This window comes from Aotus nancymaae, unplaced genomic scaffold (assembly GCF_030222135.1).
Source record: "Aotus nancymaae isolate 86718 unplaced genomic scaffold, 86718_ANA_hifiasm-v0.15.2.pri h1tg000006l, whole genome shotgun sequence".
NCBI classification, from domain to species: Eukaryota; Metazoa; Chordata; class Mammalia; order Primates; family Aotidae; genus Aotus; species Aotus nancymaae.
In genome coordinates this window covers 35141735-35166948 of record NW_026988417.1, presented here as the reverse complement: position 1 = coordinate 35166948, position 25214 = coordinate 35141735, and the positions used below count along the sequence as shown (strand labels likewise).

The 25214-nt window shown below is 34.8% G+C and overlaps 1 protein-coding gene and 1 pseudogene across 8 annotated transcripts in view; one reads left to right on the top strand and one right to left on the bottom strand.

Moving 5' to 3' along the window:
- Positions 1-25214, top strand: part of ARAP2 (ArfGAP with RhoGAP domain, ankyrin repeat and PH domain 2) — a 210179-nt gene that overhangs the window by 83169 nt on the left and 101796 nt on the right. For all 8 annotated transcript variants that reach the window (XM_012474969.2, XM_012474970.2, XM_012474965.2 and 5 more), the window contains 4 exons: positions 167-287; positions 9872-10050; positions 21179-21294; positions 23137-23336. In XM_012474969.2, the coding sequence (XP_012330392.2) occupies positions 167-287; positions 9872-10050; positions 21179-21294; positions 23137-23336 (616 nt within the window). The remainder of the gene's footprint in view (positions 1-166; positions 288-9871; positions 10051-21178; positions 21295-23136; positions 23337-25214) is intronic.
- On the bottom strand, positions 19396-19505 carry LOC135272173 (small nucleolar RNA U13; annotated as a pseudogene).

Here is a 25214-nt window from a genome sequence, read left to right as displayed (position 1 = left end):
GGTATTACATTAGCATGTGAGTGGACATATTACTTGTATCTCATTTAAAAAAATTGGACTGAAATTATAAAAGAGAAGGTGTTATAAATACTGTGCCATTCCTTTTTGATAAGATCAAGAGAATTTCATTTTCATGTGTCTTCTCTTTTTTTTCTAACCAATACAGGAGATGTATTCGAAAGGAATAATTCCCCTTTCTGCTGTATCAACAGTACGAGTTCAAGGAGACAACAAATTTGAAGTTGTTACAACACAAAGAACTTTTGTTTTTAGAGTAGAAAAAGAAGGTAAGATTATTTCTTTATCCCTATGAAATACAGACTAATCATATCAATAAACTGGTTATACTAAGAATGTCAAGAAACCTTTAATATATTACTTTTTAATAATTTACATTTTAAAATTAATTTTTCAAATGCATAATGTTAAAACATAAATAAGTTGACAAGTTATTTGTTTATTCTTTCATGCAACAAATATTTAGGGAGAAGCTATTGTGTGCTAAGGACTCGTAAATTCTGGGTATTCAGTTGTGAAAAGAAGTGGACAAAATTCTCTGCTTTCATGGAGCTAACCTTTGAGATGTTGTTTTGATAGTGCAAATTAGTTATTTAATATGAAAAAACAATTTTTCTAACTATTAAGTTAGTTTTATGGACATTTATGGCAGACTTTAGCTCACTGGTTCCCAATCTTTTTTGCATCAGGGACTGGTTTCGTGGAAGACAATTTTTCCATGAACTGGTGGTAAGGAGATGGTTTCTGGATGATTGAAACACATTACATTTATTATGTGCTTTAGTTCTATTGTTATTACGTTGTAATACATAATGAAATAATTATACAACTCACCATAATGTAGAATCACTGGGATTTCTGAGCTTATTTTCTTGCAACTAGTTGGCCCCATCTGGGAATGATGAGAGACAGTGATAGATCATCAGGCATTAGAGTTTCATAAGAAGCATGCAACCTAGACTCCTCGCATGCACATTCTACAGTAGAGTTTGTGCACCTGTGAGAATCTAATGCCACCTGTGATCCTACAGGAGATGGAGCTCAGGCAATAGTGCCAGTGATGGGGAATGGGTGTAGATACAGATGAAGCTTCGCTGCTGCTTACCTCCTTCTGAATGGCCTTGTTTCTAATAGACCATGTAATGGTACCAGTCCATGGCCTGGGGTCCTGGGGTTTGCGGACCCCAGCTTTAGCTGACTGCACAGGCACAATACTCATTCTATTGCATATTTTGGAGTGTCTTTTTATATTTCTTGAATTCTTTTCACCTACATCATCTATGGGACACTTGATAGCAAAAGTTGATCCAAAGATGTCACATGTTTTCTGGATTGAGTTTAAATGTGTACAGAAAAATCTTTTCTGAATTTTGTTTGAATAAGGGTGGGGAGGAGCCAGAGAAGTTAAAAGTTACCTGTTGTGTATTTTATTTGACTATCATAATATGTCATTACTGTAAATTTACTGGTTTTAGTAATTTAGGTAATAGTATCTCATTAAGATTAGTATTTTAACTTATTTTGTGGACAGCTTTTATTTAAGAATAGATACATAATTCAATTTGATTTTTAGAAGTACTTCTTGGTGCTTTAATTATTTGATTAATAATAGTATGAAAAATTGACTGAATACCTGATATGTGCCAGACACTTTGCTAATTCTTCATTTCACAACAGTCTTATAAGGTAGGTAGTATTAAAATTATTAACCTATTTTTACTGATAAGAATGTTGACCACCATTTTACCAAGTGGAAATACAGTGTTAACTATTATGGGGCAGTATTTTCTCTTTTTTAAACTGCTAGATTCCTGGCACATATGTCTTTGCATAGCACATAAAAATCAGTCAATAAATATTGTATACTATTAAAACGTTTCCATTGTTTCTTGGGGTAATCAACAAATGGAATCATTCCAGCAGGCCTTCACACTGGTGCAGCTTTGTTCAAACTATGGATTACTGAGATCAACTTTGTAGTTTATGATGTCACCAAAAACATCCTCCCTCGATTAAAAACAGACTCCAAACATAAAATAATAAATATCAAAGTGCATTTCTTACAGTGGGTGTTATATTGTAAAACATATTTATATACACAGTGTATAGATGTAACTATAAAAGAGTTTCTTACTTGGTATTTAGAAATAATGTTGAACGAAAGCTAGAGTCCCGGAGCAGGAGTCAGCAAACTGATCTGCAGCCTAAATCTGACCCAGTGCCTGTTTTTGAAAATAAAGTCTTGTTAGGCAACAGCCACTGTCATTCATTCATTTCTCATTCATTCTCATTCAGTGGTATCACTGAGTAGTTGTGGTAGAGACTGTGGCCAGTAAACCTAAACTGTTTACTATCTGATTTTTCAAAGAAAAAATTTACAAACCCTTGCCCTTGAGCATTTTACCTAGAATTACCTATGTGAGGAGCCACTTTTTGTGAATTGTTGCCTGAAACTCAGAAAATTGTCCACAGTTGTGATACTTGATATAAGACTTCTATTTGAAATCACAGTTTTTCTCTTACTGTATTTCTTTTTTTTCTTTATATATATATTTTATTGCACTTTAGGTTCTGGGTTACATGTGCAGAACATGCAGGATTGTTGCATAGGTACTTATATGGCAATGTGGTTTGCTGCCTCCATCCCCCTGTCACCTATATATGGAATTTCTCCCTATGTTATCCCTCCCCAACCTCCCTACCCCTGCTGTCCCTCCCCTATTCCCCGCAACAGACCCCAGTGTGTGATGCTCCCCTCCCTGTGTCCATGTGTCTGAAGCACATGGCATTGCTTCTCTTGACTATCATGGCAGTCTTTCCTTATGCTTTGGTTTCCACCACCCTGAAAGGTGACTGCCTGTTTCTTTGAGGTGCTTGTCACCTTCCTCTTGGCCTTTCCAAGTGAATTTCACATTGCTACATAGCCTGCATTTTAAGATAGACATACTAAATAAAGCTTCCAACTTGTATGAAAATCTGTTTAGCCATATTTACTTGGCACATTAAAAGTTAAACAGACACATTTTATTTAAGTAGGCTGTGCCAACCCACACATGTTTAAAAGTTGCATGTTCACAATTGACAGATAAATCCTTCTGTGGTGTATAGTTCATCTTTGTGATATAAACTTAGGACAGTATAAAAATTTCAATAACTTCAATGTAAATGTATTGTTTTTAAAATAAGTTGTAGGTCATTAATTTTTGAAACCATAGACATATTGCTTCAGTAAAAATGGACGGTATACCCATGGAATTACTGGATTAGTTATTTCGAGTATACATATGGAATTATTTACACAATAGCTATTCTTTGTCTTTCCTGACCAATGTCATTATTTCTAAACTGCTGCATCACCCACTGATGTTACTAAGACAGAATTACAGTTTGGCATCTTTTCCTCACAGGTTTTCTAAGGCTTCTATTTCCTCAAATTTCCTAATGAAATATTGTTTTTCTCTTAGTTGCAAGTGAATTTTATACACTTGGAATACACATGGAGTTATTTCATGTATATACATAGAATCACTAATGAGTTATTACTATTTACATAGTAACAACTAATGATTTTAAAGATAACTGTGTGTAGAGGTGTGTGTACGTGTGTGTGTGTGTGCACACGTGCTTGTGTATTTATATGTTTAGTATGGAACTTTCAACAGGATACTAAATATGTTTTATTGAGTGATCTTTTTTCTTTCCATGTATACAAATGGATGATTGTCTTTTATTTTGTGGGAACTGGTAGATGAACTATAGTGGCTTAAAGACTTTGACTTAATGAACTTTAAGCTAAATTAAAGTCTATTTTGATTAAGTGAAGAAGCAAAATCAAAGTTCAGAACAAAAAGGGGAAAGTTTTGGCATCTTAGCAGATACAAATTTTTTATTATTTTTGGTGAAAAGGCTTTGAGTGACTTATATACAATGGCTATTCTTTGTCTTTCCTGACCAATGTCATTATTTCTAAACTGCTGCATCACCCACTGGTGTTAGTTACTAAGACAGAATTATAGTTTGGCATCTATCCTCACAAGTTTTCTAAGGCTTCTGTTTCCCCAAATTTCCTAATGAAATACTGTTCTTCTCTTAGTTGCAGGTTAATTTTATTAAAATAATAACATTTAAAAAATGTACTTCCCCAATTAAAAAATTTGGTCTGACTCCTGTTCTCAAGCAGAGTCACTGGAATTGGTATGTGGGTCATAACAGCTATTGATCTTTCCAGTCAGTCTGTATTCCTTTGTACCTGTGATCACACATGGAGATGTGATACTTCAAAACACTGGTGATGTTCTGAGTGGGGAGTTCTCATGGTTAGAAGAGAGGTTAAGAATTCTGAGTGGGCATTCCCTTTCCAAGGCCATTGTCAGAACTGGTGCTCATCTGCAGGTCCTGTGTTTCTGTCCACCTTAACAGATGCTAGACTCCGTGAGAAACATGCATGTGTGTTATTCTCTCAATTCTGTTTTTAGACAACATATAGCCATTCAGTGGCAACTCTGATACTGACATGGAAAAGTGTTTTTTTAAATTAAAAAATGTTTTTAAAAGAACATATAAATGTCCCTTGGTTGTTTTGGGCAATCAGACTCTTACCTCTTTTGAAACTTTCAATGTTTTTAGAAGCAAGGCATGAAACATTTACTATCCCTTTACTTACTCACCCTCCTTAATCTCATTAATGATGATTTGCTAAGCGTTTCCTTTGAAGACTTCATCATGATATTCTGGAAGTTTCTGACATAATGTATTTTAGGAACTTGCCAGGACTCCAAATTCTATTTAAAATATTCGATTGTGGGGCCCCAAGTCTGGTTTTGAAGGAGATCTCTTGGTTTTAGGGTGACTGATCCCAAATGTGTGTCTCCATCTCTGTCCTCTTCCTGTACTCTACAGTCATATATTCAGCGGCCTACTTGACATCTCAACATGGGTGCCTAGTAGCACCTCACGCTTAATGTATCAAAATTCCCATTTGTACCCTCTCCACCAAATTTTGTCCCTTGTAATCTTCCTCATCTTAGCAAATAGAAGTCTCAGGTACTTAGGCCCCAAAGTGTGGTGTTATTCTTGAATATTTTTCTTCTCTCACCCCACATCTAGTCCATCAGCAAATCTTGTTAGTTTGACTTTGAAAATATGTTTAGATGCTGACCAATTCTCAATAATTCCACTGCCATCAGGATTATGTTAATCATATCTCATGATTGACTGCCGTCATATTTTTCCTATACTTGTCAAAGCAGTTATTCAATAAGAAGTCAAATCATGTCAGTTCACTTTACATGCTCCATGGCATCTGCATCTTACTGAGAGTAAAATGTACTTGTGATGTCCAAAAGCCCCTGCATGATCTGGTCTTGGTCTTTCTGTCCTTATCTTTTTCTGTTACCTTTCTTCTATACTATGGTTGGTTTACCTACAGGGACCTTTTGTTCCTTGAATATACCAAATCTGCATGTTCGTTCACCTTATCCTGGAATGCTCTTCCTCCAGCCTGCTCCTCAGCTTGGACCTGCTTCTTTACTTCCTCTTCCTTCAGGCTTGGTTAACCATCCCCTTCCTCTGAGGCTTTTTATGTATCCCGTACAAAATAACACTTCCTGGGCCCCTCATCTTGTATTTATGTTACCCAATTGCTCTTGCCACTGCATAATGTAAGTTTTTATGGCCTTCCTCCTTTCACTAGAGTGTAAACTCAGGAGAGTAGGGTCACTGTCAGCCTTGTTCACTGCTCCATTCCTGCTATTCAGAATAGGTTTTGGAACATAGTAGGCTTAGTAAAGATTTGTATGAGTGAGTGGTTATCAGTTTGAAGAACAACCCTTATGTGCACTACTTCCTTCTCTGATATTGATCATGAATTACACTGAGGGAATTTTAGTTAGATCATATTATCATATTAAAAGTAAAGTCCAGCTAAACTTTGTTAGATAAGGTTGTTGATGTTTTGCGTGGCCCTTCTGTAGTAATCTCTAGTATAACCAATCCCTTGTTACTACTAAGTATGCCTGCTGCTAAACCCAGTATATAGTTCAGAGAATATTGTCTTGATTTTTCTTAAACCTCCTTTATTTTTTATTTTTTTATTCTTATACTCTAAGCTAGCATTCCTGAAAACATCAAGAACTAGTTTGAGATTTTAGGAATTTGCTATTCTTTTCTTTACATTCTAGCATAATCATAAGAAAATGGCAATTTCAACACTTATTCTTTGTTTTACCCACTCCCTTTCTTTTTGTCCTGCCTGGAATGCTATTCTTAGAGCCAAGCCGTAACTATATCAGAGCTTGTTACAAGAAGAAACTGTGTTTAGTACAGTGCTAAGATGAAGATAGACACTCAATAGATATTTGTTATCAGAAAGAATAAAAAGTATCTTGGTTTGAAAAACAGGCAAATGCTAGCACAGTATCTGTCTAACTTTGCCCTAGACTCTTGTCCAACAGGAAATCATTATTTGGTTTGGAATATTGTGAGTTATCAAAGCATATTCCCCCATATCTCAGGATGCACACATTGCGTGGCCAAATACGGATGACACTTGTAATCTATTTTTTTTGTGTTTGGATTATCTGTTCCATTGTTTCTTTCCATTGGCATGAGTAATTCAGAATAAACTGAATGTTACTGTTAATTCCTTTTCTTCAGACTGTTTGCTTCCTATTAGTAACTGAGGCCCTCAGGAGCTAGATAATTCTTCTAGGCTATGTGTTGAGATGCAGCCAAAGTAAGCTTAATTCCAACAGATGCAATTGCCAGTTTTAAATTAATTCCTGAGAAACTGAAATATATGCTAGCAGTAATCTAAAAGCCATAGCCACTTAGGCCCAACTCATTAAATTATGACCTATATTTCAAACACAGTGATTTATATGGATTAGCACAAATAAACAAAAACCATTATGTACTATTTACTTGGCAGGAATATCTTGTGTGAAACTAATGATCACAAGTAATAACCAAGTTAAGTGGAAGGTCTGTTGCTATAACTGAAAATGTAATAAATTATTGTAGTGCAGTCTGGATCTGTTTATGTAGATGCAAAAATGTAGAATAGCTGCTGCATATTGACGTTGACTTCACTACCTGAATATTTGAATGTCTTTTAGTTTATGATGTATAACAATGCTGGGGACATTTGATAAATATTTCATCCTGATATATTGCAACAAGCACCAATTCTTCTTCTTTTTTTTTCTTTCCTTTTCTTTTTTTTTTTTTTTTTGAGATGAAGTTTCACTCTTTTTGCCCAGGCTGGAGTGCTGTGGTGTGGTCTTGGCTCACTGCAACCTTAGCCTCCCAGGTTCAAGCGATTCTAATGCCTCAGTCTCCTGAGTAGCTCGGTTACAGGCACTTCCCACCATGCCCAGCTAATTTTTGTGTGTGTGTGTGTTTTTAGTATAGACAGGGTTTCACCATGTTGGCCAGGCTGATCTTGATCTCCTATTCCTGACCTCAAATGATCCTCCCATTTTGGCCTCTCAGGGTGCTGGGATTACAGGTGTGGGATACCACACCCCGCCAACAAACATCAATTCCTGGAAGATTATGTAACACCTGCAATAAAGCACTAATGAATGAGGTTTTTTGTTTTTGTTTTTGTTTTTGTTTTTTTGAGACAGAGTCTCTCTCTGTCACTCAGGCTGGAGTGCAATGGCACAACAATCTGGGCTCACTGCAACCTCTGCCTCCCAGGTTCAAGTGATTCTTCTGCCTCAGCCTCCTGAGTATCTGGGACTACAGTCATGTGCCACCACACCTGGCTAACTTTTTGTATTTTTAGTAGAGATGGGGTTTCACTATATTGGCCAGGTTTGTCTCAAACTCCTGAGCTTGTGATCTGCCCACCTTCGCCTTCTAAAGTGCTGGGATTACAGGCGTGAGCCACCACGCCTGGCCTTGAAGGAGTTTCTAATAAACTTTTGACTTTGGTCATTAAAGGCACTATCAACTTCTTTTAGTAGTTTTGAAGGAGAACAACAGCAATGATAATTGAAAAAGTAAGACTCGTTATGAAATAACTTTGGATTCATGTTTTTGAATATGAGTAAATTTACTATGGAGACTTACTTCAATCCACAATGAAGTCATTGGGCACACCTCTCTGAGAAGGATCTGAGAAACTGTCCCTTTTCTCCAACTGGGCTGTTTTCTCTTCTCCCTTCATTCTGTGAAAGTTTTTACTACCTGTGATTCAGTATGTTTTGTTTTGTTTCCTTTTGCTTTGACAACTACTTCTCCGTATGTTCTGATAGCCCATTTTGCAGCCTTATAGATAGAGTTGTACTTTAAGGTTTACCTGTTTCTCCTCCTTTTACACTTCACATTTATCCACTTCCATGTGCCTTCTCATGTACAGGCCACTGTTACTCACATACTGCTGTCAGTCTGCCTGGATGCTCATGCCAGGGCACTGAAAACCTGAAGTGGTTCTGTTAATTAATTGGATTCTCCTTCTTTGCCTGGCCAATTTCTGATGCCATGTTAACTTTTATTCTGAGTAATTTGTTTTTCTTATCAATACCCATCATAATATATTCAACTATATTTTTTTACTATCTTAAATGCCTTAACTCCTCATGTATTATTTTGCTTCCATTTTCACAGTATTTTAAGTCTTCTGTTGCCTTGTTCTTGATCTTCAGGCTTCCAGTGTGGTCTACCTGTCATTGTCTGTATTATCATAATCATGTCTTTTTATTGCTAAGAATACCAAGATGGTTTTCTTTTGCTTCAGTAATAAAGACAACATTCCTAAACAGGGAGCATGAATTCTCTGGTCCTATTTCCCAATATTTCCATGTGAGTTCAGAATTATACTTTTATTCATTGATAAGTTAGTCCCTGAATGGATGTTGGTTCTTCTGCCTTTGTTCTTAAGTTATCCTCTGCTCAGAATCCTGTTCTGCTCTTCCCTCTTCCAAATTCCAGTTTTGTCTTTTGAATTGCTCTTCATCCTCAAGATCTATCACATATACCTCTTTTTCCCTCATGGTTCCAAGAAAAGTTGTTGGAGAGTTGAAACATTTGATTCTCCTCATTTTAATGCTAACTTGCTATATGACCTTCAGCAAATCACTTATCTCAAGTGACGCATATATTATTTGATACCATTTATGTGACATTTATACTACTGTGTTCCATTATGTGTTCAAATCTTGCTTAACTTATAGCTTTAATTGCTCGTTGGGGACTAGATCGAATTCCTATGCCTGTAACACAATGCATTGTTCATAATTGAAGGTCAGTTAGATTTTGTGGAAGGAGTAGGAGAACCAAATTTTAATTTTCCAGGTGAAATGCTATTGTTAATTGCTGTGGTGAGAGTGGAATGGAAAGTGACATTGAAGCAGGCATACTCCAGAGTAGAGTAGGTTCCAAGTCATTATTGAAAGTAGGGTTTCCGGGGTCTTTGAGTAACTGACTTGCCACATAAAATCTGTTAATTGTTGGGTATCAATATCACATTCTTCTGTTAAAAGAGAAAATCTATTCTTATGAATCTAAAAGAGGGCTTCTCAGATATTAACAGGGATACAGAGCATCTGTAGTTCTTTTTAAAATATAGCCTATGATTCCTCAGGTCTGGAGTAGGGCCTGAGATTTTACACTTCTGATAAACTCAGGAGAAGCCAATGAAACTGATTTCAGGACAACTGCATAGTGTCACTCCTTTTTCCTCAAAGAATTGGGTCATTGGCCCTGTGTACAGTAGCATTTAGGTTGTAGTTGTGGGAAAGAATCTGTCATTTATGTGTTGCAAAGAGCATAGATTTCTTGTTGATATTTCTGTATCTATGTAACTTATATATGGATTTATGTATTTTCTCCTGTCTTTATTTTTCAGAGGAGAGAAATGACTGGATCAGCATACTGTTAAATGCATTGAAATCACAATCCCTTACCTCGCAGTCTCAAGCAGTTGTTACACCTGAGAAATGTGGATATCTTGAATTGAGAGGGTATAAGGCCAAAATTTTTACTGTGTTAAGTGGAAACAGTGTGTGGCTTTGCAAAAACGAACAGGTAAGCTCTGTTACAGCCATTGCAAATTGTTGCTATTTTATTATAGTAACAACTGTGTTTTGTTTGGAAGAATTATTAGTGACTTTACTTACAGAGTCTTATTTTGGCATTGAGGACTTGTAAAGTCTTGTTTTTTGCATTGAAAATAATTTTTGAAAAGTATTTAGTTGAAACATTATACAACTACATGAGAGAACAATTAAGGACCAATGAACATTACAGCTGCTCATGAAATAGGCCCAGTTCTGCACCTGCTGTGTTTCTTTTATTTTTGCAATAGAAAATTACAGAGCAAGCACAAGTAACATATTTGCTTGAGTTTACAGATATTATTCGTCTGTTTTATTTTGAGCATATGTATGTGAGGTATATATGTGTTTATACATGTCTATACAGGTACAAATCCAAGTGTACATCCATACACACATCTACCTATACACAGATCACTCTACATAAATAAAATCGATTTGAATCATTGGTTTACTAAATTTGATTAATATCAAAGGACTCAATAGAGAATTTAAATGTTTTGAGGAGTCTGATGGTAAACTAAAATTTTAACAAATCCTGTTAGCTTCATTTGATTCTTTAGACTTTGGTTTTTCTAACATTCTAGTTTTTAATATTTATAAGAAAATTCTGTACCCCTTTTTTTTGGAAGAACTCCTTTTAAAAATTTTCAGCCTAGAATATATTAGATGCTTAATAATTGTGGAATTGAATTGTGCGCTTTCATTTTATGAAATGATACATTATTATGGAATATGGTAAGGTAAAATATAAATGCTGACTTTTTTAATAACAAAAATAGGAATATCAACTCAAAACAAATAGTAGTTTCATAACAATTAACGATACGCATCCTCTGAACTTTAGTGTGAACTTATACATTACATATTTTTGAGGTTAAGATTTCTTAGCCAATTAACTGTTGAAGGCATCATCGAGCACTCTTGGGCTATTAGTAATGTGGGTAGTTAGCATATTCCTCAAGAAGAATACTGATTTACAACTTAATAATGTTTACAAGTTGAATATGAACATTTCAGTTTTCAAAATATGATGATTACAACTTTTCTTATTAGAATAGAGGTCAAAAATGCATAGGATGAATGTAACAGTATGGAAGTTACTCAAATTAATTGAGGTATTCAGTTTGTATTTGCATAGACCTGATGGCAAGACTTGATAGACTTGCATAGACTTCAAATGATTAGTTTGATTGCTCAGATTAAACTGTCTGAGTTTCTGTTATTCTCTAGGAATAACAAAGATATTTTAAAAGTTTTGTTAGCACTTTCTGACTAGTGAAAATGTACATGAAATTATTGCTTTAGTATTAGTAATTGAGTGTGAAAAGCATAATTACCATTTGCTGAGTACCAGGTGCAATGGTAATTAATTTGTAAACTTTTCCTTTTAATCTTCCCCACAAATATAGGAGGAAGACATTTTTGTCTATGTTTTGTAGATGAGGAAAAGAGGTAATAGATCTAAGAATTAGTTTATAATGCAGAGTTTAATTTAAAACCAGAACTGTATAACTCTAAGTCTAGCTTCTTAACCACTCTACAAACTGTCTTTTTAAAGTCTAGGCTGAAAAGAAATGTTCTGACTTGTGAACTCTTTGAAATAGCCTAAGGATTCTTTCGTTGAATAATTTAGTTGTCTAGGTTTCAGGGTATTCATTCAATAAACATTGTATACCATGTCAGACATGCTGAAAATGTTGAGTTTAAGTTTACTGAGAAGAAGGACACAAGTCTTGTCTTCCAAGAGGAAAAGTCAAACGAGACCAGAATATATGATGGATGGTGAGGTCAGTGCAATAATAGATTGTACAGGAGTTACAGAGAGTGCAAAAAAAGGGCATCTGATGAAGTCAGTGAATTAGAAACACTTCCATGTACATGAGTAATGAGTATATTCTCCTTAAAAATTAAAACATTAAGGCTGAACCCCCTCCATCTTTTGATAAGTAAACATATTTTTGTGCATGTATACAAGTTCTTTTTCTATGAATTAACATGCCTATGTATGTACCTTTAAAATGTATACTATTGTCTGTGTATATGTGTGTGTGTTTTTAAATTGCATTATGTCATATGGATTCAGGTCTTAAGGGATTTGGTTTTTAGTCAGTCTTAAAGAACTAGTTGGTTCAACAATGAGCTGATAAGGAAGACCGTCCATGTTCAGGCCCTGGCATACCATTCTAGTTTCATCTATTTCCACATCCTGGTATATGTCTTTTTCTCCAGAGGAAAGTTGCCCATTGGTTTTCTCCCATGATGGAGCACATATGAAAAACCTGGTGACATGCTGAGTATAGGGTCTTCCTCCTCAATGCAGAGGGCTTTGGGCCAGTGGGTGCATCAACCTGTGTTTTGGGGAAAGCACTAAACAACAGTAAGATGGTTTGATGCAACTTTGAAGAGGTTTATACAAACATACGTAAACACACACAATAATCTTGTGTATTTTTTTAAAGTTGATAAAAACACCAATCAAAAATGTAAGCAATATTAGATTTGAACCTCTGTATCTTAATTTGTGTTGGATTTAATTTAGTGACGTGCAACAAGGCTTAATTATTTTTATTTTAAAATGGGATTTATTGCCCACATATCTTAATAGCATGAATAGAATAAAAAATAACGAAATTGACCTATACCACTCTAACATAGGAACTATTTTTATTTTTCTTGCCTCTAATTTATATATAGTTTTACTAATTTACTTTGTCAGCTACTCCAGAGAGAGTAAACAGTGGATAGAGGTGGAAGGGTAGCTATTACAGCAAATGTTGAAGAGTTATTAAAGAGGAATCTCATTTATGTCAAAGAAGATTGGACTGGGAGGTTGCAGTTATAGGTTTTTATTCTTGTTCTACTATTAATTGGCTCAGGTAATTAAGTTAGTCTCTTTAGGTTTAAATGACATGTGAAGAAAGGAGATGGATTACTATCTCTAAGGCCATTACTTAAGTTGCATGTTAAAATTTCAGATTTCTGAGCTTGTTTCAGATTTGTCAATTCAGAATTTCTGGCAATGGGTTATAGACTCTGAATTCACAAAAACACACCCCAGGTGATTCTGTGATGGATGAGCCAAAAAATGCACATGATAAAACACTGCTCCAAGTTGTTTTCTTCCTCAAAAATGATGAACATCTACGTAAAGGAGCAAGATATTTCTGGAGTTGGAAAATATGTAAAAATAATCTTCAATATTAATTATATCAATGCTTCTTTAGTTAATCTCTCAACTTGGGGTTACTATACTTATTTTTGTTATTTAATTTGAAACTACATATTTTTTCTGATTTGAAACATTTACGGGCAAACATACATGTAAGTGGAAAGTCAAGGAAATAATTATTTTTAGTAATACATTTTTAATATTTGAAGAACTATTACTAGAAAATTGTGTATAATTATTAACCTATAGCTTTTGAAATTTTTTGTTGCTGAAAGTCTCGATATTTTTATGTAAGATTTAAAATTTTAAATTCTGTCTTCACTAGTTTTTCTCTTAAAATAGACTTTTATTACCAGAGTAAACCCTATTAAAGGAATCTTTAAAAAGTTCCTTTGCAAACTCAGTATAAAGGCAAAAGGTGTAACATCCAGTAGAGATTTTTTTTCTTGTTATCTCCCATTGGTTCCTTGAACTGTATATGTTTGTAGCTTAAAATTTACTGTAATTTTGCAGGTTATTGTTTATTTTTTCTAGAGCTTTTTTTCTACTTTCAATAGATGTCCTTCAGATTCGATGTCAAAAATCCGTATACATATATTTTCAGTAATTGTTTTCCTTTTTTTTCTTGACTCTCTCTTCTACCAAATTAGGAAATTAGATTTTATAAATTAAAATAGCTATTAAAACACTATTATAATGAATGCCTTTACTCTTTTTGAAATACCATCTTCTTTTTTAAGAACAGTGTCATGACGCCAAGGGCTCACCAGTCTACACGTTCTCATTGGCAGTCACAGGTCTCAACTCCATGAGTAATAGCCTTCAACATGGAATTCACATAGACTTGTTTTTCCCAATTGCTTAGTTCAGAGATTGATTGTTTTCCTCTCTTTCTGAACCTTTTATTTGTTAGCAGATTGTGGGAACTAAAACTTGAAGTAGCTTTTGACTATATTAGGAAAGACCTTAGGGAATGGCAGGTTATTTTTATTTTTATTTTTCCAGATAAGCTTTAAGAAGTAGATAAAACTATGAAAATATATGTAAAAACATTTGTTAGAGTGGAAAATGACATAGCAGAAACTGACACCCAGATTCTTTACCTAATTGCCATGCTGCAAAACAGTGGGGTGCTAATATCACATAAATTACATGTCATCCCTTAAATGGTGAGCACCATTTTACAACTGCATCCTGCTTTAATTTTTGCACATTTTCTCCCATTCCTTATCTTGGCTTATGTTTCAGATGCCTGTGATGTGTTATAATATGACAGTTTTTTCATGTTATTACTTGAGGATTGTATAAAATGAGCTGTGTAATTGGGTTTGTATAGGTAACACTCTAGTGTCCATGTTTCTGGATTCATTCATCCAGGTGACACATGTAGGGGGCATCTTCTTATTTCTGGGCACTGCTCTAGACACCCACAAGATCTCTGCTTTTTGAGACCTTACTGATGGGGTAACATATAGTGTTAGATAAATAAATGAGGTTTCTGGTAACCTTCTATATGTAGCCTTGCCTTCCTTTCTGATGCTGCTGATGATGATTATTGGAAAGCATTCCTTTGACCCCTTTCTCAAGAGTAGTTTACATTTAAAATGCTACCAGCTATGTGACATATATTCAGTTACATTATAACTTTAAAAGTGTTAGATTTATCATTTTTATATTCCCAAATTGACAGTGTGAATATTTACTTTATTCACTCCTATGTCCTTAGGCAATAAGCTAGTACTCAGTAAACATAGGTAGGGTGAACTTGTTGCATTAATGATCATTTATAGCTGTTTCTTTTGACAGGACGGTTTATCTTTTTTTCCTCCAATTCTCTTTTAAAATTATTTTTTCTCAAATTGTCTCTTCATCTTCTTTGTCCATTTACTTATTGAAATTTTATTGGCTTTCTTGCTAATGACTTTATACTCGTTATATAAAAAACACATGAATCTTCTTATTTTCTACGTTTTTTTCTGAACTATTTGTTGCTTTCATTTTTCAGTTACTTTTTGTTTTGTAAAAATTTTGTTTGTGGAAGTAAACTGTTTTTTAATCAGCTCAAAGCTGATAAAGTTTCTGTATTCTTGAACAAAAATTATTTTGTAACTTATTTATCTTGAAATGATATGGGTATTGTGTGTGAGTCAGAATTTTTAAAAGTTTAAGGTAATCAAATATGGACATATATAGGTGAATTGTTATATAAGTGGTATTGCTAGTTGAAAGGAATTTCTGCAAGTGGAGATGAGGAAGATTTAAGAAAATTGCTATTGGTTTCCATTTGTTCTATTGTCCTGACAGTCAGTCTCCCACCTTCTCTTGATATTTTTAATATCGTGTTAATATTAATGAATTTGTCACAGCCAGATATCTTGCTTGGTGAGTTTGGATATCCATTTGATGATAATTGTGGCATTGAGGTTTAACTATATCAACTCACATGATTGAATGTTCTTGAATCAGGGTATAACAAGAGACTCATTTCTCCTCATTCCCCCCAGCATAATGTTCCCTGGTGTTCTGGCATGGGAGTGCAATTCTAATAGAATTTAAATAGACCTTATAGGGCGATGGGTTGTGTAGCACAGAAAGGAGCAGCAGGATGGAGGTGGTGGCCTCAAATTCTCTGGGTTCTGTATCTGGCCAAACTCTGCATCTGGTGTTTCCCAGGAAATCTGGTGCCAATGTCATACAATGCCACATCTGTTTTCAACAAATGTTTAAGCACCGAGTTCTTAAATTCCTGGCATGGAAACCTGGCATCCAGTAATTCCAAAAATAAGTTTGAGATTTCAGCAGATTTGGGGTTAACAAACCCTTCCTTATTTTTTTCCGTTTAGGAGTCAGACCTGTATTTTGCTCTTTCACTGTGTAGTTTTAAAATGTAGTTTTCGCCAGGTTCTGTTGCTGCACATTCATATGAATAACCCATTTCAGTATCTTGGTAAATATTTATTATTAATTTTACCTGAATGTTTCATATGGAATCATTGGTATGAATACTTTCTGTAATTATTAAAAAATGGAAATATTTAAATTCTGCTTTTAGAACCCTCAAATGAAAGAATTATGTAGATGTATCAGGCCCTTAATTTATATTGCTTTATTTAATCTTTATAATAATACCATGTAAGGCAGACTTGACTATTTTCATGAATAAGGAAACTGAGGTCTACATAAACTAACTAGCCAATGATGAAACAGTCAGTAAGTGGCTCAGCTTCGACTCTCCCCCATATCTGACCTGCAGTGCCCACATGGTCATTGTACCACCCTTGCAGTAGCCAAATCTGCTAAGCCAAGCATAGGCACTATTATTTTAGTATTAGTGGTTCTTATTTAGTATTTAGTATTTAGGATTATTTAGTATTATAGGATTTAGTATATTTATATATATACACACACACACACACACACACACACACACACACAAAATACACTGTTATTTAGTATTTAGGATTCATGATTCTTGACATCCTACATTCTATCACAGAAAATTAAATTTAAAATATTGCTTACTTCAGAATCTATTTTCAGCTTTTTACTTTCTATAATACTATAACTCTACCCACTGAATTTTTCTGCTGCTGCTTTTTTCAATCCAGTGTATAGCATTTTAAAGGTTGACAGTTCAGCTTGTCCCTGGCTCATGCCTATTTTTCATTATAAGAATAAAGCTCACAATGAGATTGTAGTTAATGGGTAATTGATTTTTAATTTAGTTGAACATTTAACATTCACATTGCATTCTATTTTAAAACATTTATGCCTGCTAGTTATTTTTGGACAGGACATGTATTTTTTTTTTGTAATTAAGTTTTAAATAGATACTATGTTCAGTTGGCTTCAAATTCAAAAGGTATAAAATAAAAATAATAGTAACAAGAGTTAGCTAGTCCTGTGTAGCACTTACTGTGTGCCAGGCATTCTTTTAAGCATTTTTATTCCATTAATTGCATCACAAAAGTGATGCTGTAGGTACTACTATTATTCCTACTTTGCAAATAGGTGAACAAGCGAGAGAGGGATACCTGAATATGAAACTGGTCTGGGTTCGTCCTTTGGCCAGTCAAGCATCACAACCTTTGGAAAGCCTGTTAGGAACACAAGTCTCTCTTGTGGGATCGATTCAGTACCCCTACCACCAGGCCTTTTTTTTTTTTTTTTTCATTACACTACTGCATTTTTCTGTTACCTTTTTTAGACCAAAAGCTTCCCCAAGGCAGATACCCAGTGTTATGCTTTTGTGTAGCCCAAGGACTTAGCAAAATTTCTGGCACAACTAGGTACTTACTAAGCACTGCTTTGCTTTGCCAGGACTAATTTTCCCATTAAAAATGGCCGTATCTGTTCTGCTTACTTCAAAGAACTATTTAGAAAATCAAACGAGAGTTCATAGCTGTTTGTAAACTTCATAGCGTGACACAAATAGATATTAAACCAATTACAGAATACACTCTATATGCGTAATGAAGACAGATGCTTTTAGCACCTCTGGACATTAACACAGGAATTGGCACCCAGGACAAATAGGATCTCAACAATCCAATGTGTCGCCCTGTTCTGGTCTGCTTATTTGAAATCGATAGTCTTAATTATTTCACGTGGTTTTTATATATTCTGATTGCATGCATTCTACAGAAGCAGATAAAGTTGAGTCTTTTTGGTTTTTGTTTGTAGAGACAGGATCTGACTATGTTGCTCAGGCTGGTCTTGAACTCCTGGCCTCAAGCAATCCTCCCACCTTGGCCTCCCAAAGTATTGGATTATAGGCCACAGTGCCTGGTTAAAGAGAGAAGTATTTATGTCTTGATAGTTAAATATTACATACTTATACCATCTAAATGATGCAACTGGTTCTGCTATCTAAATCAGCGATTCTGGCATTGACCACATATGAAAGCCATGAGATTTTACTTTTGTTTTTGGAAATTAGCAATTCTTAGGTTCTGCCCCCAGATTCATGGACTCAGAGTCTCTGGGTGGGCGGGAGAGATCACCATAAATAATTTTTATTAGTATCTAGGGATGATAAATATTCTAAAGATGTTCTAAATACTGTCTAAATACTGTGAAAATGATGGCTTACTGTCCACAACTTTTTAGTAGAAAATGCAGTTGTTTCATATATGATAGCTCTCAAGAATACCGACATTTATTTTGTTACTTTGATGTGTATTTTACAGTTAATTTATGCTGGCCAGTTCTGTAGATACTCAAATTACTTAAAACCATATGGCCATGGTAAGCGGCTGATAAGTGGGTTACAATTTTCCAGACTAAAAAAAATCATCTTTGCCTTGCTTGGGAGAAATTTGGGGTGTTAACCAGCACTCACTTATTTTAACAGAAATTACAGTTTTACATGTAGACATTTTATGACTTACTGTGGAGATGAACAGCCATCTATTCATGCCGGAGCCTTGATGAGGCTCATCAGTTTCCATAAAAGGTTGTCATTCTTACCATCTGCTAGTATGATGGTCAGAGTATTATGTGTGCCCTCAGTAATATACAGGACTTGCAGGCCAGGCCCCCATCAGAGAATATAACCTGGAGTGATCTGATATCTAGCTTTTGTCAAATGTCTCATTATGGAGAATTGTTTGAAGGACATGCAGTCCAAGTATATAGTCTAGAGTTTATTTATTTGTTTTTTCTAGAGTTTATTTCTGTATCAAGGTGAGCCATCAAAAAGCTGTTTAAAAAATATCTTATCTTGCTACTCCTACCTTACTTCCTCACTTGTGAAAGAGAACTTGAGTTCCCAATCACATGCATTGGGAGTTTATCTATCAGGTATGTGATCTAGCAGGAGCATAGCTATGGATAATTGGGGAATTTAAAACATTAATAACCAAGTATAACTCTGTGCCAATAGGCTGAAACTTAATAAAGTGTGGTAGATTGGAAAAGCTTGATTTTCTTCCTTCGGTAGAGATCATGTTAAGTACTACTTTTCATTAAGTGGGCTTACTATGCAAACTGGAAGTATGGCACTCCCTTACAGCACTCGGCATTTCTCTGCACCTTTTCTGTCACAGATTCTCAGTTTCTGGCTAGTTTCTCCTAGTAAAGTGAGCTATTAGTTCTTTCTTTCTTCTTTTTTTTTCTTTTCCTTCTTTTTTTTCCTTTTTTTTTTTTCAGGTCGTTATGGGTAATGTGCCGATGTTGTGACAAGTTTCAAGGGTGGCACATCTCACACAAGCATGTGAACACCCGACCATCGTGCTCGTCAACTACAAAAGGATCTTCTTTCATCAGAAAAAAAAATTCAATTGATGATTTGTTTTCTAAATGAATCATTTCCTTATTCTAACTAAAAATCTTATATATTAAAAAAGTAATAGAGGCTTTTCCACAATTTGGCTCTGGAAACTCTGGATACTCTTACAAGTTGGGGGACATTTGTTATAAAATAATTTTTTTCCCGCTTATTTATCAGTCGGAACACATAGTACTAAATGACAAAAACCTGAAGAACAGCTTAACTAGATGGAGATTTGTTTTTAACAGATCCTTTGGTGTAGGCAGGAAGATTTGGTACTACCAGGGAGCAGGGTTTTCGCTATTTTTGTCCTCACTTTGGTATCATTAGAACCTAAGAATTTGTCCTCAGACTTCCCTTTTCTAGGATTGTAAAGTTCTAAAATGGCTTCTGTGCTTCCAGCAGTTACTGCCCCAGAAGATGGAAAGGCAAGGGGTAAAAGGCTTTCTTCTTCTAAGGCTTTCCAGCCCCTCCCCCTCCATCCTCCCAGGAGTTGTTTATATTTTACTGATGGAAACTACAACACATGGCCACTTCTAAGTATAGGGTAGAGGAGAATATACTACTTTTACTTTTGGCCTAGATAGCAGGAGAGACAAAGAAGAGGCATATGAATGGCTTCTTTCACAGTCTCTAACTAGTGTCCTTACTGAAAATGGGCCAATATATTTTTTTTTATTTATATTTTGCCTTTACTGTTGCTACTTTTCTTTAGTCATAATTTAGAAATTCAGAGCACTTTTAATCTGAATTTATTCACATAGGCCATTCATTTTTTGATGTACGTATTCTCTTTTGTAAAGTGTAGAGATTATTTGATAAGTCAGATTCTGAAATCCATATGGGTAGATGATACATTGCAAACCTTAATGCTTTTAGAATGCAGTCTGTTGTAGCCTTTTAAACAATTTTGAATTTTCATGAGACAAGCTGAGCATAGTAACTATAGATTTTGAACAAATGGCAGTTTCTATACCAAAATAGCATTAGAGGAGTTTTTAGGAATCTGATTGAAGGGTGATGAAAGCAATAAAATACTGGAAATGAGGTAAAACTGTATACCTCGTAAAACAAGTAATGCTTTTGTTTGAGAGTAGATGCGGAGAAAAATAATGTTACACAGCAGAAAGAATCTGAGATGGTAAAATAAGGAAAGAGCAATCAAACAGATTGGGCTCCAGATCTTTTCTACCACGTACAACTGGCTGCACTTTCCATGCAACCTTATTTCTTTGTGCCTCAGTTTCCCCATCTTTTTACATAAATAGTAATAATGCTCACCTCCTAGTGTCATTTGGTTCTTCCACCTAGGAAACTGCTTGACACATAAGAGGTAGTTAATATTTAGCTTCCTTTAATGAATGGATAAAGGTGATGGATGTCATGCCCACTTTCAAAAGCAAAGCATGTATAGTTTAGTGTCTGTGGCCTTGTCAGTGTATCTTTCACGTGGAAGAAACCCACATGCTATCAACAGTCTGACTGTCAAGCTTAAGATGGCCCAGTGCTGTTATGCATTGAGAGTGGCTACCTAAAGTAAGACAGATTTTGTAGTAAAATCTGGTAGAATTTATTGGAATTTAGAAAATATCATTATACTTTCAAAATCTGTTTTGTTGTTTCTTTATAGTTTTTTTATGTTTTTCTCCAAACTAGGATTTTAAGAGTGGACTTGGTATTACCGTAATTCCTATGAATGTAGCAAATGTAAAGCAAGTGGACCGAACTGCGAAACAATCTTTTGAAATAATCACTCCCTATAGGAGTTTCAGGTAAGCTATTTTTAAACATTTTGTGTTCATACTATTATAGGAAAGCTTGAGTGATCCACCTTTATGTTGGTGGTGATTTTATCTCTTGTAGGCCACTTAAAATTATCTTCCTACTTTTCCATATCATCTAATTTATTAGCCACTATATAAAAACACCTTGTGAAAGTGACCTGAATAATCACAAAACTTGCAAAAATATTTATTTCATGAAATTTGAGTAATTTTTTAATACTTATTTTTGTTACTAGGCATAGTGCATGTTAATTTTTTGAAAACAAATATGATAAATTCCTTCTCAGAAGGAATAAAAGAAAAACATATTACATTATCTTTAAGTTGTATTGTTATTTATCTTCTTTTAGCCTGATCAAATACAATCCCTCATTTAAAATCAATTCCTAATTACATTTGCCCCGTATTATTTTCTCCAGGGACTCCAGCTTAAAAATGATACTGAATTTAATGAATCTCATAGCACCTATTGATCAAAATATTTTAGCATTTTCATATATCTTATATTATGTTATTCTGTTAGTTGCATCATTATGACAATGAAACAGATAATTTAAAGTACTTAATGTGGTTTAATAAACTAAAATGACTCCATAGCTTTAGTATAGAGAATAGGCATAAGTCAACATCTTTTGAGTTCATCCATATTAATTTGTTTGTCATAAATAATCAACACATCACAGGGTAGTATAGAAGTCAGAGGCAATTGCTCTAGGCCTTTAAAGGACTAACGATTAGGAATTTCAAAGTTACTGTCAAGTGTGGTTACTCATTTTGCCTGTTAAAATATATTCATTGGCTCAAATTTTGAGAAAGAAATGATGACATAAAATAACAAGCTTTATTTTTACTTTTGCAGATTCTAGCCAAAACTAAAAATGTAGATTTTAATAAATTAGCTGCGACAAATTTCTAGTAGAACCAGAGACCACTAAGAATGTTATCAACATTAGAGTGATGGAATCCCAAAGAACTTCAAAAAGTATAATTCATGTAGGCCATTTATTTTTGTAAATTATTTAGAATATGTTAGCTGTGATTTTCATTATATTTCAAAGCATTTTCTTCTTTACAACAGAAAATTTTAATATGAATCACTTTTCTGGGTCATTCACCAAGTACGTAGCACTGTAGCACGTTCCTTGGCACATGTAGGGACTCAGTAAATACTTCTTGAAGGAATGAACTGCTGTTTAATGTTTGTATTCATTCCCTCGAGCACCCGGTAAACATTAAGATTCAGAATAAATCAGAACGTGGCTAAAAATGTGTTAGAAAACTGTTAGAATAGTAACCACTTAAAACTTTTTTTGATTTCCCAGTTACTTAGAACCATCTGGACATTCTTCTAATTAAAAAAAAAAGAATCTATTCTTAAGTCTGAAAAAAAGTCACAATTTCTGGTGGGTGTTTTTGATAATGTGGCTTCAGACTATCATGGCATACTTGCTTGGCAAAATATTCCAGTAGCTCTGAAACTCTGCCAGTAATCTCTTATTGATGATTATATAACCATTGCTTGGGGAAACATGGCCTCTTGTTTAGGCTTGTGACCTAACAAGGCAGATTTTATGTTTTCCTTAGAAAAGGTGTATGTTAATTTTGGTTCAAGATACATAAACAAAGACATAAGCAATGTGGATAATTAAAAGGAAAAAGTATGATTTGTTAAGTTAAATGATTTTTAACAGAAAAGACAACCCAGAACTGCCTAGCAGGCATATTTTTCAGCTGTTTGATTTGTGAGTGAAATGAATATGCAAACTGAACATACTGCTTAATTGGCCTTTACAAGGGAGATCGATAACACAGGAACATTCATTGTTTCAGCTTTACAGCTGAGACTGAAAAAGAGAAACAAGACTGGATTGAAGCTGTGCAGCAATCAATAGCAGAAACTCTCTCTGATTATGAAGTAGCTGAGAAGATTTGGTTCAATGAATCCAACAGGAGCTGTGCAGATTGTAAAGCCCCGGATCCTGACTGGGCATCCATCAATCTCTGTGTTGTCATCTGTAAGAAGTGTGCAGGTAATTAGTAATAAATTATGTTCATCACTGCTTTGTGGCAGATTGGCACTGAATGCTTTTCATTGTTGTATATTATATATCTCAGTTAATGGTTATGAAAAGTAAAACCAGAGAAAGCTTACTACATTTAAATCAAATTAAGAAATGTCTTATGAGTCTAAACTTCTCTTATGTATGACTCAGACATAAAAATTGATTTTTAAGCATGTAATCATATTTTGTGCCTAGTGGTCTATGTATATATTTTAAAAAGGCAATGTTGAAATGTCTAGATTTTAGATGAGTATGTTTTCGTATGCATCCAGAACAAGCTTGCATCTTTAACTTGAAGATTTGTCCACCTTTCCCCAGTCATTTTTTGTAAGACATATGTTTCATCCCAATGTTGTTTTGAGCACTAAACTTCATATACCAGATCCGGTATCTCTTATAATAAGAATTTTATGTAGAAGCATTTCACAAGAGTATTGATATTTATGAAAATACACTGGTATTGTGACTGGGTTTTTTCTTGTGACCTCACACCTAACTACCTGACATCACACTGTATTTGAGAGCTCAGAGAGTTTACCAAGTGAATGGAAGGAAGTGGACACCAGCTTAGGTGTGTATTTATGGAAGTTTTGGAGAAAATTAACCACAGTCTAAATCTCAGTTCTCCAGGACTACCTGTCTCCCACCACCTTCTTCCCCACTGTGTGCGCGCACACACATACTCTCACACATACACAAACAGAATTCAACTCAAATACTACTCAAATACTAGCTACTGTGCAGGTCTAGGAAATTAAAAAGGGTGCAAAACACGACATTTCCTCCACAATAATGAGACAAATGCAAGACTACAGTTGAGTACAGGTTTCAATGAGAACGCTGGAGAGGAGCATCAAACTCAGCTAGAGTGCAGATGGTGAGTAGTGCAGCCACAGGAGTTGCTTCAATTCCTGCATGCTTTCCTAGAGCACTCTGCTACTGCATTTCTCATCAAACCAAGATAGATTTTCTCACCATCTAATTAATAATATCAATCACAACAAAAAACACCAATGAATCACCTTCTACTTTGTATTTTATCCCATCATTTTCTTCTTTCCAGTTTCCCTGGAAGAGATGGCCTTTGTGCTGTTCACAACTGTTTTTTCTACCTTTGCTTGCTTTCTTTCCTTCCTCCTTAGGATACCCCTTCATCACTTACTCACTTTCTTATGTAAGTATTCAGCCATGGTTTCTTTTGTTTCATTGAATAAACTTGCGCAAGTTTGTCTCATTAACACCATCAGGATTTCTGAAAGCTATCTATTTCCTCCTCTGTGTCATTCTCTGTCCCCTTTTTCTTTCATAGACAAGATGTTATTAAGAGTCGTAGTCTGCATAGGTTTTCTTCATTCCTTTAACTTCCTAAGTTTTCTTCTGCATTCTGTAATCAGCTACCTTTTCTCTCAACTGCAACAAAAATCTTTTCACCACATTTACCAATGTATTTTACCTCTCAATTTCCGTGTAGTCACTTACTATCTTTATTATTGTCTCTTTATTTGAGACTCTTGACATCTTGTCTCATGACATCCATCCTCACTCAGCTTCCAAGATACCATTCTCTTTGTTTGTTTTTATTGCCAGCCTTTTTTTTTCCTGGTTACTTTTCATGCTTTTGAAATACATGTGTTTCCTTGGGTTACATTCTTCCTTCTCTTTTACTGCATTGCTTCTGACTGATGTTATTTATCACTTTAATTCCACCCTCATTTTTAAGCAGATGATTCTCACACTGTTGGACACCAAACTCTTACGATAATATGCCTACCAGAATCTCTACTTAGATTTGCCAAATACACCTCAAATATAACATGTCAAAAATGTAGCCATCCTTGTTCCCCT